The sequence below is a fragment of the Schistocerca gregaria genome, chromosome 1, assembly GCF_023897955.1.
Source record: "Schistocerca gregaria isolate iqSchGreg1 chromosome 1, iqSchGreg1.2, whole genome shotgun sequence".
Classification (NCBI taxonomy): domain Eukaryota; kingdom Metazoa; phylum Arthropoda; class Insecta; order Orthoptera; family Acrididae; genus Schistocerca; species Schistocerca gregaria.
Genome location: NC_064920.1, coordinates 356164326 through 356178381, shown reverse-complemented (window position 1 = coordinate 356178381; position 14056 = coordinate 356164326). Strand labels below are relative to the sequence as shown.

Here is a 14056-nt window from a genome sequence, read left to right as displayed (position 1 = left end):
GTACCATGATCAGGGCCCACTCATTCTGGTTACAGTTTTTCATTGTTAAGCAAACCTTATGAAAAGTTGCAACGGAGTAGTTGGCGCAGTACGTAAAGCAGCTATTGCTATTTTTTTTTTCAAAATATCGAATATTTCCCGACAAACGTCCTGATATTTTAGAAAAAGACAACAGCGTAACATTAAGAATTACACCATATTAAGATAGTTGGGCTACTCTTCCTCGAACAAAGCTATTGAAAGGTTGTGATTTGTGCACTCGTACTGCCAAACGCCTCATATTCCAAAACAACGCACCGCGATAATAATGGACAGCAAGACACAGATCTCTTTAGCATGTGAGCTGCACAAGTTGTTCCAAGTGAGACAAAATCAATAATGTGTGTATCATTTCACAAACACGGGATAGGTCGCTTTCTGACGCAGTGATTCTATATTCGTATTCTCTGCTAGGAAGGTGTCAAACTGCTGTTTGAAAAGTGGGGACAATATGTGCAATAAAATATATTATGGAGATTCTATAATGTCACCTTCTAAGTAAATCCTTCTATGTCGCGTTGTATTATGTTATTGGATATACTAACATTATTTATGGATTACCTCTTGACACTCACCGATAATTTCGAATTTACGGTTCTGTCAACGTAGTTTCTAACGAATTTAACCATACGACTTTTTTTCGATTACAACAAACGTAACGAATTTTTAAGGAATTTCACCCTGAAATTACACTGAAGACAAAACAACTAACAAATTTAGAAAATATCAGACACTGTTTTCATAGTATATATTTTTTCTAGTTTGTTTTTAACGAACAACTCGCAGTGAAATATAACTGAGCCGTGTTCATGGTATTATAAGGTATGTACAATTCAATACTTTTAAGTACATCTTTCACAGATCGTTCTTTTCATTACCGACATAACGACTGAGACCGCACTGACCGCACTGACGAGCAGCACGTGCCAAACGGGAACGATTATATACCCGAGAAATTTTACTTGTACAACCAGCAGCTGTTCTCGTTCTGATCTCGAATGCTTCCGACATAAGGCGATCCAAAGGGGGGCGGGGGGGAGGGGTAGGGGAATATGACGTATTGTTCTTGGTTATGCTGTTCGAACACTCGGAATCGGTAATCGAGAATACCTTGGAATCGAAAACTTCTTGTTTGGCCCTATAGTTAAGGATGTGTTTTACCTAGCATGATAATCATCGACTGTGGAATCGAAAAATTTTCACATTCCATTTATCGATTAAATAGTTCATTAGTTGGCAATGAATAAGAGTCTGGAGACGGCTCATTCAGTAACTTGTGAAGTTTACAGGCAAAGTTTTCTATAATTTCGAAGTTTTGAAGTGTACTAGGCGACGAAGTATCTTCTTAGCCCTATGAATACAGCATGGAAACGTTGAGAAATACGTAAAGTGGACCATCATCGAGGACTGTGATCAGTGGCACCAGGGAATAATATGTGGATACTGAGGGGTTGTAGTATTACTGATTCATTTATCATGGTCATATCTTTTGAGAGGTGGACAGTGTGTGCAACATTCTTTATAGGGTGGAACCATGCCCCGCCGACGAATACATACTCCTATTGACACCGCCTTGTGTCACAGTAGTACAAGTGTCTCAACAGACAGGGTCAATACTTCTAAAAATACAAGTATGGTTTCTGTAATTATGCTTCCAGCTCGTTTCTTCTTGAACACCCCTTATAGTTAAATTTCCGTCTCCACAGCCCAATTAAAATTCCGTCGTCCGAGGTGAATCGTTTGCCCTCAGAGCCGTTTGCAGGGGACCAGGAATGGCGTGCTCACAGGGAGAGAGGTCCGGACTGTGTACAGTGTGGCCAAGAACCTCCCATTTGAATTTCTGCAGGCGTGCCGCGACTGTGTTGGGCGTATGAGACTTTTCATTGTCGTGGAGCAGAATGACTCCACATCTACATCTACATTTATACTCCGCAAGCCACCCAACGGTGTGTGGCGGAGGGCACTTTATGTGCCACTGTCATTACCTCTCTTTCCTGTTCCAGTCTCGTATGGTTCGCGGGAAGAACGACTGTCTGAAAGCCTCCGTGCGCGCTCTAATCTCTCTAATTTTACATTCGTGATCTCCTCGGGAGGTATAAATAGGGGGAAGCAATATATTCGATACCTCATCCAGAAACGCACCCTCTCGAAACCTAGCGAGCAAGCTACACCGCGATGCAGAGCGCCTCTCTTGCAAAGTTTGCCACTTGAGTTTGTTAAACATCTCCGTAACGCTATCACGGTTACCAAATAACCCTGTGACAAAACGCGCCGCTCTTCTTTGGATCTTCTCTATCTCCTCCGTCAACCCGATCTGGTACGAATCCCACACTCATGAGCAATACTCAAGTATAGGTTGAACGAGTGTTTTGTAAGCCACCTCCTTTGTTGATGGACTACATTTTCTAAGGACTCTCCCAATGAATCTCAACCAGGTACCCGCCTTACCAACAATTAATTTTATATGATCACTCCACTTCAAATCGTTCCGCACGCATACTCCCAGATATTTTACAGAAGTAACTGCTACCAGTGTTTGTTCTGCTATCATATAATCATACAATAAAGGATCCTTCTTTCTATGTATTCGCAATACAATACATTTTTCTATGTTAAGGGTCAGTTGCCACTCCCTGCACCAAGTGCCTATCCGCTGCAGATCTTCCTGCATTTCGCTACAATTTTCTAATGCTGCAACTTCTCTGTATACTACAGCATCATCCGCGAAAAGCCGCATGGAACTTCCGACACTATCTACTAGGTCATTTATATATATTGTGAAAAGCAATGGTCCCATAACACTCCCCTATGGCACACCAGAGGTTACTTTAACGTCTGTAGACGTCTCTCCATTGATAATAACATGCTGTGTTCTGTTTGCTAAAAACTCTTCAATCCAGCCACACAGCTGGTCTGATATTCCGTAGGCTCTTACTTTGTTTATCAGGCGACAGTGCGGAACTGTATCGGACGCCTTCCGGAAGTCAAGAAAGATAGCATCTACCTGGGAGCCTGTATCTAATATTTTCTGGGTCTCATGCACAAATAAAGCGAGTTGGGTCTCACACGATCGCTGTTTCCGGAATCCATGTTGATTCCTACAGAGTAGATTCTGGGTTTCCAAAAACGACATGATACTCAAGCAAAAAACATGTTCTAAAATTCTACAACAGATCGACGTCAGAGATATAGGTCTATAGTTCTGCGCATCTGCTCGACGACCCTTCTTGAAGACTGGGACTACCTGTGCTCTTTTCCAATCATTTGGAACCTTCCGTTCCTCTAGAGACTTGCGGTACACGGCTGTTAGAAGGGGGGCAAGTTCTTTCGCGTACTCTGTGTAGAATCGAATTGGTATCCCGTCAGGTCCAGTAGACTTTCCTCTGTTGAGTGATTCCAGTTGCTTTTCTATTCCTTGGACACTTATTTCGATGTCAGCCATTTTTTCGTTTGTGCGAGGATTTAGAGAAGAAACTGCAGTGCGGTCTTCCTCTGTGAAATAGCTTTGGAAAAAGGAATTTAGTATTTCAGCTTTACGCGTGTCATCCTCTGTTTCAATGCCATCATCATCCCGGAGTGTCTGGATATGCTGTTTCGAGCCACTTACTGATTTAACGTAAGACCAGAACTTCCTAGGATTTTCTGTCAAGTCGGTACATAGAATTTTACTTTCGAATTCACTGAACGCTTCACGCATAGCCATCCTTACGCTAACTTTGACATCGTTTAGCTTCTGTTTGTCTGAGAGGTTTTGGCTGCGTTTAAATTTCGCAGTAGTTTCCTAACTTTGTTGTTGTACCACGGTGGGTTTTTCCCGTCCCTCACAGTTTTACTCGGCACTTACCTGTCTAAAACGCATTTTACGATTGCCTTGAACTTTTTCCATAAACACTCAACGTTGTCGGTGTCGGAACAGAAATTTTTGTTTTGATCTGTTAGGTAGTCTGAAATCTGTCTTCTATTACTCTTCCTAAACAGATAAACCTTCCTCCCTTTTTTTATATTCCTATTAACTTCCATATTCAGGGATGCTGCAATGGACTTATGATCACTGATTCCCTGTTCTGCACATACAGAGTCGAAAAGTTCGGGTCTGTTTGTTATCAATAGGTTCAAGATGTTATCTCCACGAGTCGGTTCTCTGTTAAATTGCTCGAGGTAATTTTCGGATAATGCACTCAGTATAATGTCACTCGATGCTCTGTCCCTACCACCCGTCCTAAACATCTGAGTGTCCCAGTCTATATCTGGTAAATTGAAATCTCCACCTAAGATTATAACATGCTGAGGAAATTTATGTGAAATGTATTCCAAATATTCTCTCAGTTGTTCTGCCACTAAAGCTGCTGAGTCGGGAGGTCGGTAAAAGGAGCCAATTATTAACCTAGTTCGGTTGTTGAGTGTAACCTCCACCCATAATAATTCACAGGAACTATCCACTTCTACTTCACTACAGGATAAACTACTACTAAGAGCGACGAACACTCCACCACCGATTGCATGCAATCTATCCTTTCTAAACACCTTCTATACCTTTGTAAAAATTTCGGCAGAATTTATCTCTGGCTTCAGCCAGCTTTCTGTGCCTATAACGATTTCAGCTTCGGTGCTTTCTATCAGCGCTTGAAGTTCCGGTACTTTACCAACGCAGCTTCGACAGTTTACAATTACAATTACTCCACCGGTGAGATTGCCTAGTCGTTTTGATTTGATCGCTGGGCGAAGGGTAGTCCAGGTCTGTGAGTAAAGCTGGGCATTCACTGTTGTCCCGTGCTGCAGGAAGTGAATCAGATTGGGGCCATCTTGGTCAAAAAAGAACGTCAGCATAACCTTTCCGATTCACCTCGGACGACGACGTCCAGCTGTACGCGCAGAACTGGTTAACATCGCAGCCCCTGGAATTTTGTGAGACAGAAGTTCACCGCCTCGTGTCACAGTGGTACAAGTGTCTCAACAGACAGGGTCAATACTCCTAACATACAAGTACTGGTTTCTGTAATTATGCTTCCAGCTCGTTTCTTTTTGAACACCCCTTATAGTCAAATTTCCGTCTCCACGGCCCAATTGAAATTCATATGGCATGCAATCGAGGTAGGCGTAGATTAACTGAAAATCAGCGCAACGTGAGGCAACGGCCTTGCCGCAGTGGTAACACCGGTTCCCGTCAGATCACCGAAGTTAAGCGCTGTCGGGCTGGGCTAGAACCTGGATGGATGACAATCCGGTGTGCCGAGCGCTGTTGGCATGCGGGTTGCACTCAGCCCTTGTGAGGCAAACTGAGGAGCTACTTAATTGAGAAGTAACGGCTCCGGTCTCTTAAACTGACATACGGCCGGGAGAGCGGTGAGCTGACCACATGCCCCTCCATGTCCGCATCCAGTAACGCCTGTGCGGTACTAATAGGCCTTCCAAGGCCTGTTCGGAGAGAGAGAGAGAGAGAGAGAGAGAGAGTATAACGTTAAATGCGTTGGATTTTAATGTCTTTTCTCTCTCTCTCTCTCTCTGTAGGGTCCGTTAATGTATTACGGTCTTATGAAGCCACTGTTCGTCCCAAAGGAAATATACATTTGTACATGGGAATTACACATTTCATTCCGTAACGTAGAACTTCTTCGACACCGCTTAATGATCAGCCAAACAGTGGTTTTTCTTCTCCTTTTTAGGTCTCCTGTTTCCTGAACATACATCAGGGTATACAAAAGACTGTAACGTGGTTCGAGCTAGCTCAACTTGAGTTTTAGCCCATTATGTGTATCTCGACGAAAGTAAAATACTTATTATAAATGTTATGGCACTTAATGGAATACTTGGCTAATACTGAAATAGAGGAAGTACGAAGAAGACCTGCGCGAATGGTAAAATATTTGACAGACAGGCAAGATTTTGTAACTGAAGCATCTCAACCTGAATAAATTCAAAGAAAGCGGGCTAAGATCTCGCGAATACGTTCTTCGAAATTGTCAAATACGAGTTTTCAACCTGAAATCTATGAATATTTTTAGAGCCCCCAAACGCCTAGTTCTAGTAAGAGCATGCATACGGGCTAGTAACAAATCATACAGCAGCACATTAGCAAGCATTCTTCTCATGTCACACCTGTCAATGGAACATGGAGAAATGTTTACATGTAGTACAATATAACTGTCTCTGCTACCCACTTTACAATGATCACCCGAGCACAGATGTACTTAGTGACGTAGGCTGCAACATAAGTCTCTCGTTACAAGCATTTGACACATCTGTAGCAGTGCGAGTTCCGTCCACGCAGCTGATTATCTTACTTTATCATTCGAGAATCTGTAACATATTCAACTTTTTGCAAATCGCGAGAGTGATTTCCCGATGGATTTCATTTACACATATACACGATTGTCCTTTAATGGTGCTTGTTGCAAGTGTGTTTCGAGTGTCGGGTTTGTTATAAGGAAGAAAGTTTTAACATCCTGACGGGGACATTAGAAACGTAGCACAAGTTCGGTAGAACAATGATTTGGAACTAAATCAGCTGTGTCTTTTCAAAGGAACCATACCGGCATTCACCTTGATCATTAAAAAGAAACCACTAAAACCTATATTAGAAGGACTAGACAGCGTTTTGCACCCGGCTCCTATCGGACGTGGCGCACACAGTGAGGCCTACGGGAAGAGACAGCTTTACATGGGAGATTTTTCGTAAGTGATTATGTAAATCAAATAGATCTTAACCAAACTGTCCGTTTCCCGTCGGTATATCGTGATGGCATTATAAAAGATACGGATACGGATACGGATACGTCGATACGTGGTGCAATACATAAACATCCTAATGGCTCAACGATTGACTGTTAACACATCTATAAACGATATGGCGGCCAAACTTCTCGATAAAAGCGAACAGATAGAAATGAGAAGTTTAAATATTTTTAATAGTTTTTAAAGAAATTAGTTTCCTCTACAGTCTGTTTTATATCCATCTTTGTTTTTCATACTACAATGGTTCAGTTTCGGATGAGTAGTCATTTTCAAGCAAAATGACATTTTCTTTTTTTTTTGCGTGTGTGTGTGTGTGTGTGTGTGTGTCGAGGGGGGGGGGGGGGGAGAGGGAGTTGGACGGACTTGAGAGCTATAGCCATGGTAGCCAGTTCTACACAAACAGTAACACACTGTCAAGTCATTTACGAGTGTACATTAACACTGATATACGTGTAGTGACACTTAGCGACAAACAAGTAACTTGAAAAAGGCTTCACAACCGAAACGTCGCAGCACAAAAATAAAAGTGAATGCAGGAAATGAATTGCTACCAAGAAGTTTGTCATGGCTGTGGACCAGTTGCAACTAAAATGTTCTTAATAGCAAACGATATTTCCAAACCATACACCCACCTTCGCCTTGATAGTCTTCCGTTCCATGTATAACGGGCTAATGAACAATGTGTTGGTTAATTTGAAAAAAAAAAGGGCAGTGATATTACCGCCTCAAAAACACTAACTTCTCACAATATAAAAAAATACCAAACCACAATAACAAAAGTTCTGAATGATTCAATAAAAAAATGTTTCTATTCGTCATTTCGATACTAAGATCCACTACGAAAGCTAGAGTGCTTATGTCACAAAAGAAAAGCTGTTAACTATTGGCATAAAACCAACATATCGAAGGCGATCATAATAGGCAGCTTACAGGCGGGTCTGCTCAACAGCTGGCCTAGAAAAGCTTGAAATATGGTAAACTTTATTAAGATGCTTTATAAAATCTTGTCATTGGGAACGTTAATAACGAAAACAGTTACTTGGTGAGCGTCATCTATATAGGCATGTAAAAGCATCTAGTGAGATTTCCATATCGGATAGCTGAAAATGATAAATTTTGAGCACCAATATGTGAAGCAATTTCACCCATTTGCATCGCGCGAAATTTTATAACATGAAAAGGCTGGTGTTTGTTAACTATCCCTTCTCTTAAATATCTGCAATGTTTGTTGTAGGACATAAAATATATTTAGAGTTAGCTAAGCAACTATTAAAAATTACTTTCAGTGATACATATGTTGCGTGCGCCTTCTGAAAGATGAAAAAAATATATCTTTTAGATGCAGAGTAGCGTCTAGTTTACACATCTACAGCCGCTCTTGATGAACTGCTGTCAGGCGCCTCATGCTACAAAGAAAGCCTTACTTCATATAGTTTCGTTACTTCGAAAATTAGATTTTCCTCGGATGGGAAACGTAAATTGCACAAAAAGTGACGTCGCGACATGAAGACGCGCTTAAGCTCGTAACATTGCGATAGGTCGTGGCTTTTTCTCTTGGTGCAAGGCAAAAATATAACATTTTATGTACATACAAGTACAGTGCTCACTTAACGGCGAAAAAAAAAACGTGTTTTGTCCAAAACTGTCGTCAAAAACCATTCGTAATGAGATGCGTAGATGCTGCCTATTTTTTAAAAGACAAATAAAAATCTTATTGATTTGCCTCTAGTCGGAGGCAAGTTTAAATTTGGCTTATAATCGATCTCTCTTTTGTTTTCGTCGGAGTACATTGCGTACGCTGATACAAACACGTGACTGAAAGATAAGTTACGTATTAATGTTGCCATGAATATTGGACAATTGTTGACACGTCTGTAACAGCAGTAATTCGACATTAACTTGTGCCACATTGTCCATAATCTTACGGAAAATACTAAAGACAGCCATTAAAGACACCTGATCATACACATTCCAAATAGCAAAATATTTTAAAAACACATGACTCAAGAGCGCAGAGTTGGAAAACGTTGTTAACAGAAACTGATATATCACTATCAACCACTGTCATTTCATTTTTTGTACGATGAGAAGACTAAATTCCTAGAAACAGACTTTCACACACAAGGTAATGCCATGCAATTATATACATTCCACCTGGTGACAGTACCGTAATTAGACTTCGAGAGTAATACTTCACTAAAACAACGTTTTAAAATTAAAAAACAAGGGAAAAGAAGGCATACGATGACACATATGGCATTGGGTCGACGTCGCAGCTTGTACACTCTTAATTCGTGTTTGCGAAATCCGAATACAGGCATTCGAAATAATTGTCGCTGAGCGGAAAATCTTCGAACACTTGCGACTGGAGTATCGAGGAAAACAGGCGTCATATGCAGAGCTGCTGCTTGCTAAGCTCGAGATAAGGGGTAATCAATAAAAGCTGCACCATGCTCCACCCTCACAACTCTGCCGCCCTGCTGTTTATGCGGACATCGTGGCACTCCATAATATATTCAGACAGCCTTCTAAGGTACTGTTAGGATATTTAACAACAAAATAGCCGACGATATTTGTCTGCAAGTATGTATCTACGAGTTATTACGGAGACGAGAAAAATTTTAGCCGCTTCACAACACGACACCTTTAAAACTATACGCCACATGCTCATACCATGCAGAGATTAATTATGTCATTCAATCAATAAAGAAGTGCGCTCATGGGCGAGAAACTCACCCGCAACTGTGAGATTCTGATCCGTGTCGGATGACAAGCCGCTACCGCTGCTTCGACTTCTTTTAACAGTAGTGATGTTGTTGAACACACTATTCTGCGTGCCATCGTCCGTAGAACGTGAAGGATTTCTCTTGAAATGGTCTAAAAAGTTGTCTATTTGCGTTTCCATTTTCGTGTAATGAGACGTCTTCCCGGCGTAAACGCGGAAGCCTACCAATATTAAATATTGTATATCATGATTTTCCTCACGTTCCGCATTCCTAAATCGTGCTTTTATCAGTCGGACCTGTCACACTCATATTTGCGCGCCGAGGCCTTTCAGCAGTGTTTGAAATTTCTATTCGCTTCGGCCATACTTTTCGCGACGCTAGTATGCGCAGTTTACCAACATTGAAATACAAAACATATCTTTGCGGCACGACGACACGACACTCGAACGCGCACTGGGGAATCATGGGACACCGAAACGAGTAATCGATTGTCACGGTGTTAATCGACTGTGGTTAAAAAGCCGCAATACCATGTAGAGAAGAGTAAAACAAAAAGTTTCATTGAGTTGATTAACCTTGTCGAGCGAGTTGACTCAGGCAAAATAATTTGTACTAGAATTTGAGAGGTTCATATTTAGATTTCCTGTGGTTTCTCTAAATCGTTTGAGGGAAATGTCATGGCAATTTCTTTGAAAACAACGTAGCCGATTTCATTCCCCAAAAGGGTTTATGATTATTTATGTCTATAAATTACACGTCACGTTTAAGCCTAATCTGTCTCCTTTAACTAATCCTTGTCATTCTGATATCAACGCTGCAGACGAATGGCAGTTTTCAGAGATTTAACCACTTTTTTCGGGGTATATCAGCTATTGTGTCAGTATATACAGGACGAAGAATAACCAACAGCAAAAAGCGGTACCGATGACAGTATATAATAACAAAACGGAAAGCATTAGTTCACTTAAAGAAGGAAATTTAGGGGCAAAATCGTGTAGTCGCATTTTTTTCACAGCGCGAAGAGGTAGTGTCAAGAACAACACACTAAAAATCCTGCCCGGTTGGATATGAGCGTTGGGATGGGGGTAGATTTGCATGTCACTTTTCATATTTTTTTCGAATAACTCGCGAACCGTAAATCGTAGCGAAAACGTTGAACAGTAAAAAATTAAACTACTCTAAATTTCTTACAAAAAGGTCCCAATTACTTTTTTTGTAGAACTAATACATTGCCAGAAAAAAATGGCAAAAAATAACTAACGTAGAGTAATGAAATTCTGAAATACATTTGTGTAGGCAACATATTTAAGCGATTAACATTCAAAGACAACAGATTAATATAAGCATGAGGTAAGCCACTTCAAATTTTAAATGTTGATGCATTAATAACTGGTGTAACTGCTAGAATGTTGAATGCAAATGTACACACATTGTACCGCACAGGTGCGGCATGTCAGGTTGTGAGATGGTTTACCATCACTACTGCACTTGGTCGGTTAATACAGGGACGGTTAATGCTGTTAGTGAATGACGTTCGAGTTGTCCAATGATGTCGCACATGTGCTCGATTGGAAACATATATGGTGATCGGACAGGCCAAGGTGACATGTCGACATTTTGTAGAGCATGTTTGGTTACAACAATGGTATGTGGGTGAGCATTATCCTGTTGAAAAACACCCCCTGGAAGGTTGTTCATGTATGGCACCACAACATGTCACCAGACTGACTTACAAATTTGCAGTCAGGGAGTGTGGCATAACTGTGTTGGTGATCCTGCTGTAATTGCACAATAGGTCATAACTCCAGGTGTAGGTCCAGAGTGTCTAGCATGCAGACAGGTTGGCTACAGGCCTTTGACTGGAATCCTTCTAATCAATATACAGCCATAACTGACACTGAGGCAAACCAGATTTCATCAGAAAACGCAACAGACATTCAACATGCCCTCCAATGAGCTCTTGCTTGACACCACTGAAGTCGCAAATAGCAGTGGTTTAGTGTTAGTGGAATGCACGATACAGGGCATCAGGAGTAGGGCAAAGTTCGAGCCATTCCACATTGCATTGTTGCCAAATTTATTCAAGATGGCGGATCCAATATGGCGGCCATAGATGTCACAATGTCGGAGTGACATTATGGAGAGAAGTTCAAAGTTTGCGGAAAAAAGGTCAATTGGGCTACCTCCACTAACCTAACCCCTTCTCCTTCTTCCTCGTCACCCTCCTCCCCCATCTGGAAATTGGTGGGAGAAGGACTCAGTCTGAGATGGGCTGCCAGATAGGATGGACATTAGCATGCACTGTTTATTTAAACAATTTGAATTGTCATAGGCAAGAGCCCCATCAGTGTGTTCACCATGAGGTCCGAAGCGAACTGATCTAGTTCAGAATACCACCACCAGAGGGAGCTGTTGGCCCTGCCCCCCCCCCCCTCCCCTCCTATAAAGTAATCCAAGATGGCGGCCATGTGCTTCCTGTCGTGTTCGAAATACCCGCAGCCTTCTACATTCCATCCCCAGTGCACGGATACCCTTTGTCATTGAAGACAAATTGCTTTGGGGCTTACTATATCAGGAGTTTAAGCAAGGTGAGGAATTTTCTCTCATAACTTGAAGATGTCGCAGGAACTAAATGTACCATCGCACAAAAAGAGAGCGCGCGCGCGCGCGCGCGCGCGTGTGTGTGTGTGTGTGTGTGTGTGTGTGTGTGAGAGAGAGAGAGAGAGAGAGAGAGAGAGAGAGCTTTGTAGATAATGTAAGAATATTTAAACAATTTGCGATGTAATTACACATTTTGTTCTGAGGAATACCACTACTGCCGCACTTGAAAGCAGACTCTACTAAAAAATAAAAATAAAAAAAAAATCGCAAGATCGCGATACACCTGTGAAACCACTCCTGAGACACTTCGCGCGCTTTTGTGGTAAATACCCTTGTACCCTTATCTTTGAGCACGAGCTGCTTCAGGAGGTACTAAATCCAATTGAATATGACTCTAAATGGACGTTCAGAAAGATCGTTGCACAGCAGTTTGTCTCAACTATGCTGTGTATACCGCCACACTTGAACAACGCCTCTAAAAAGATCGCAGCATACTTGTGAAACCTGCCTGAAACACTTCACTCGCTTTTGTAGGAAACAGATCCCGAAACCGATGTCAGTTGAACAGTGAGTGGTCTTAGTTTATATTTGCTGCCGCTGGAGTGGGGGAATTCATTATCTTCACTTCTCCAAGCACACACTGGTTTCTAGGCACAGCCGCAAACTCAGAATAATTACACAAACAGAATTCGAACATTGTGTACATAGGAGATAAATCGGTGGGATTGTCTGTGATTTTTCGATAATCTGTAGCTGCTGGTCTGGAGATACTGTAAAGCTACAATGTCAGATGAGGGCCAGCATCCCATCCGTTCAAACCACAGGAGGATGGTCTGCTTGGATCTATCTCTGAACACTGGATAAAGAAGACATCACATGACTCTCAAATGTCACAGAACTTTCAGTAGATACCTTGCCCCTCACTTGTTCGAACAAGTCTGTAAAGGCCCCTATGCCCCACACAAAGAATGTCGTGTGACTCCCTGACGTCATGGAACTGTTTGTGAAAGCAGCATTGTAATTGGTTCTTACTGAATTAACCCATCAAACTGCTGTTGCTACTGGTGTGGGTGCACTGTCAGCAATTTTCTGCAGACATACAAATTACGATACTTTCAGTGGCAAAACTGTTTTGTACAGATCGATAAAGAATCATGAAGTAGTCATATTGTACTGTCAGTTAATTCCTGAAAAAGTGGTCTACAGATCATAAAATACGGAAACTATGGCCATAAGACACTTCCTCAATTGCGCTGCTCTGCCATTGTCGAGGAAAGCTTACATTTTTCAGTGTGAAACCGGACAAACTGCTGCTGCTGCCAGTGTGAGAGCACTGTCCGCCATTTTCTGCAGATGGATCAATCATGAGACTTTCGACATCAAAACTGTTTTGTGCAGACTGTAAAAAACATACAACACTCATATTGCACTGTCAGTTGAACACTGCAAAAGTGGTCTACAGATAATGAAATATGGAAACTATCGCCAAAGACACTCCTCCATTATACTGCTCTGCCATTGTCGTGGTAAGCTTGAATTTTTCAGCGCGAAACCAACCTCTAACCTTGCTTTATTTTCAGAGCCGCCATCATCAGGAGGAGGTATTTCCGATACTTCAATTATTGTCAAATGCCATCAGATTGAGGCTACAATCGCAAGTACAGTGATAAATACAAGTGGGTGTTTTTCTAGGACGTTGACGTCTGGGGTGCAGGAGTATGCGTTGTGGCAACAGCCTGTGGCTGGAGCGAATGAAATTTATAACTTACAATGGGAGGCGTCCAAACTAGAGAGAGTGGCTGGGGTACAGGAATGTAGCTGACCTAACCATGTCGTCCTCTAGGCGGCTGAATAGCGAACTAATACTCAGTATGTGTTGGACATGATCGCATGCGTTCTCCATGGAAATTTCAGAAGATTCAATATGGACGTGTGATTGCATTGGACGATTATTCCCT

The 14056-nt window shown here is 41.8% G+C and overlaps 1 protein-coding gene and 1 pseudogene across 1 annotated transcript in view; one reads left to right on the top strand and one right to left on the bottom strand.

The window, feature by feature from the left end:
* LOC126345620 (guanine nucleotide exchange factor DBS-like) overlaps positions 1 to 9904 on the bottom strand; it is a 350102-nt gene extending 340198 nt beyond the window's left edge. Inside the window, exon 1 of the mRNA XM_050002115.1 lies at positions 9508 to 9904. Coding sequence (XP_049858072.1) covers positions 9508 to 9676 — 169 coding nt within the window. The 5' untranslated portion in view covers positions 9677 to 9904. The remainder of the gene's footprint in view (positions 1 to 9507) is intronic.
* Positions 5167 to 5284, top strand: LOC126290782 (5S ribosomal RNA; annotated as a pseudogene).
* Positions 9905 to 14056: the final 4152 nt, after the last annotated feature.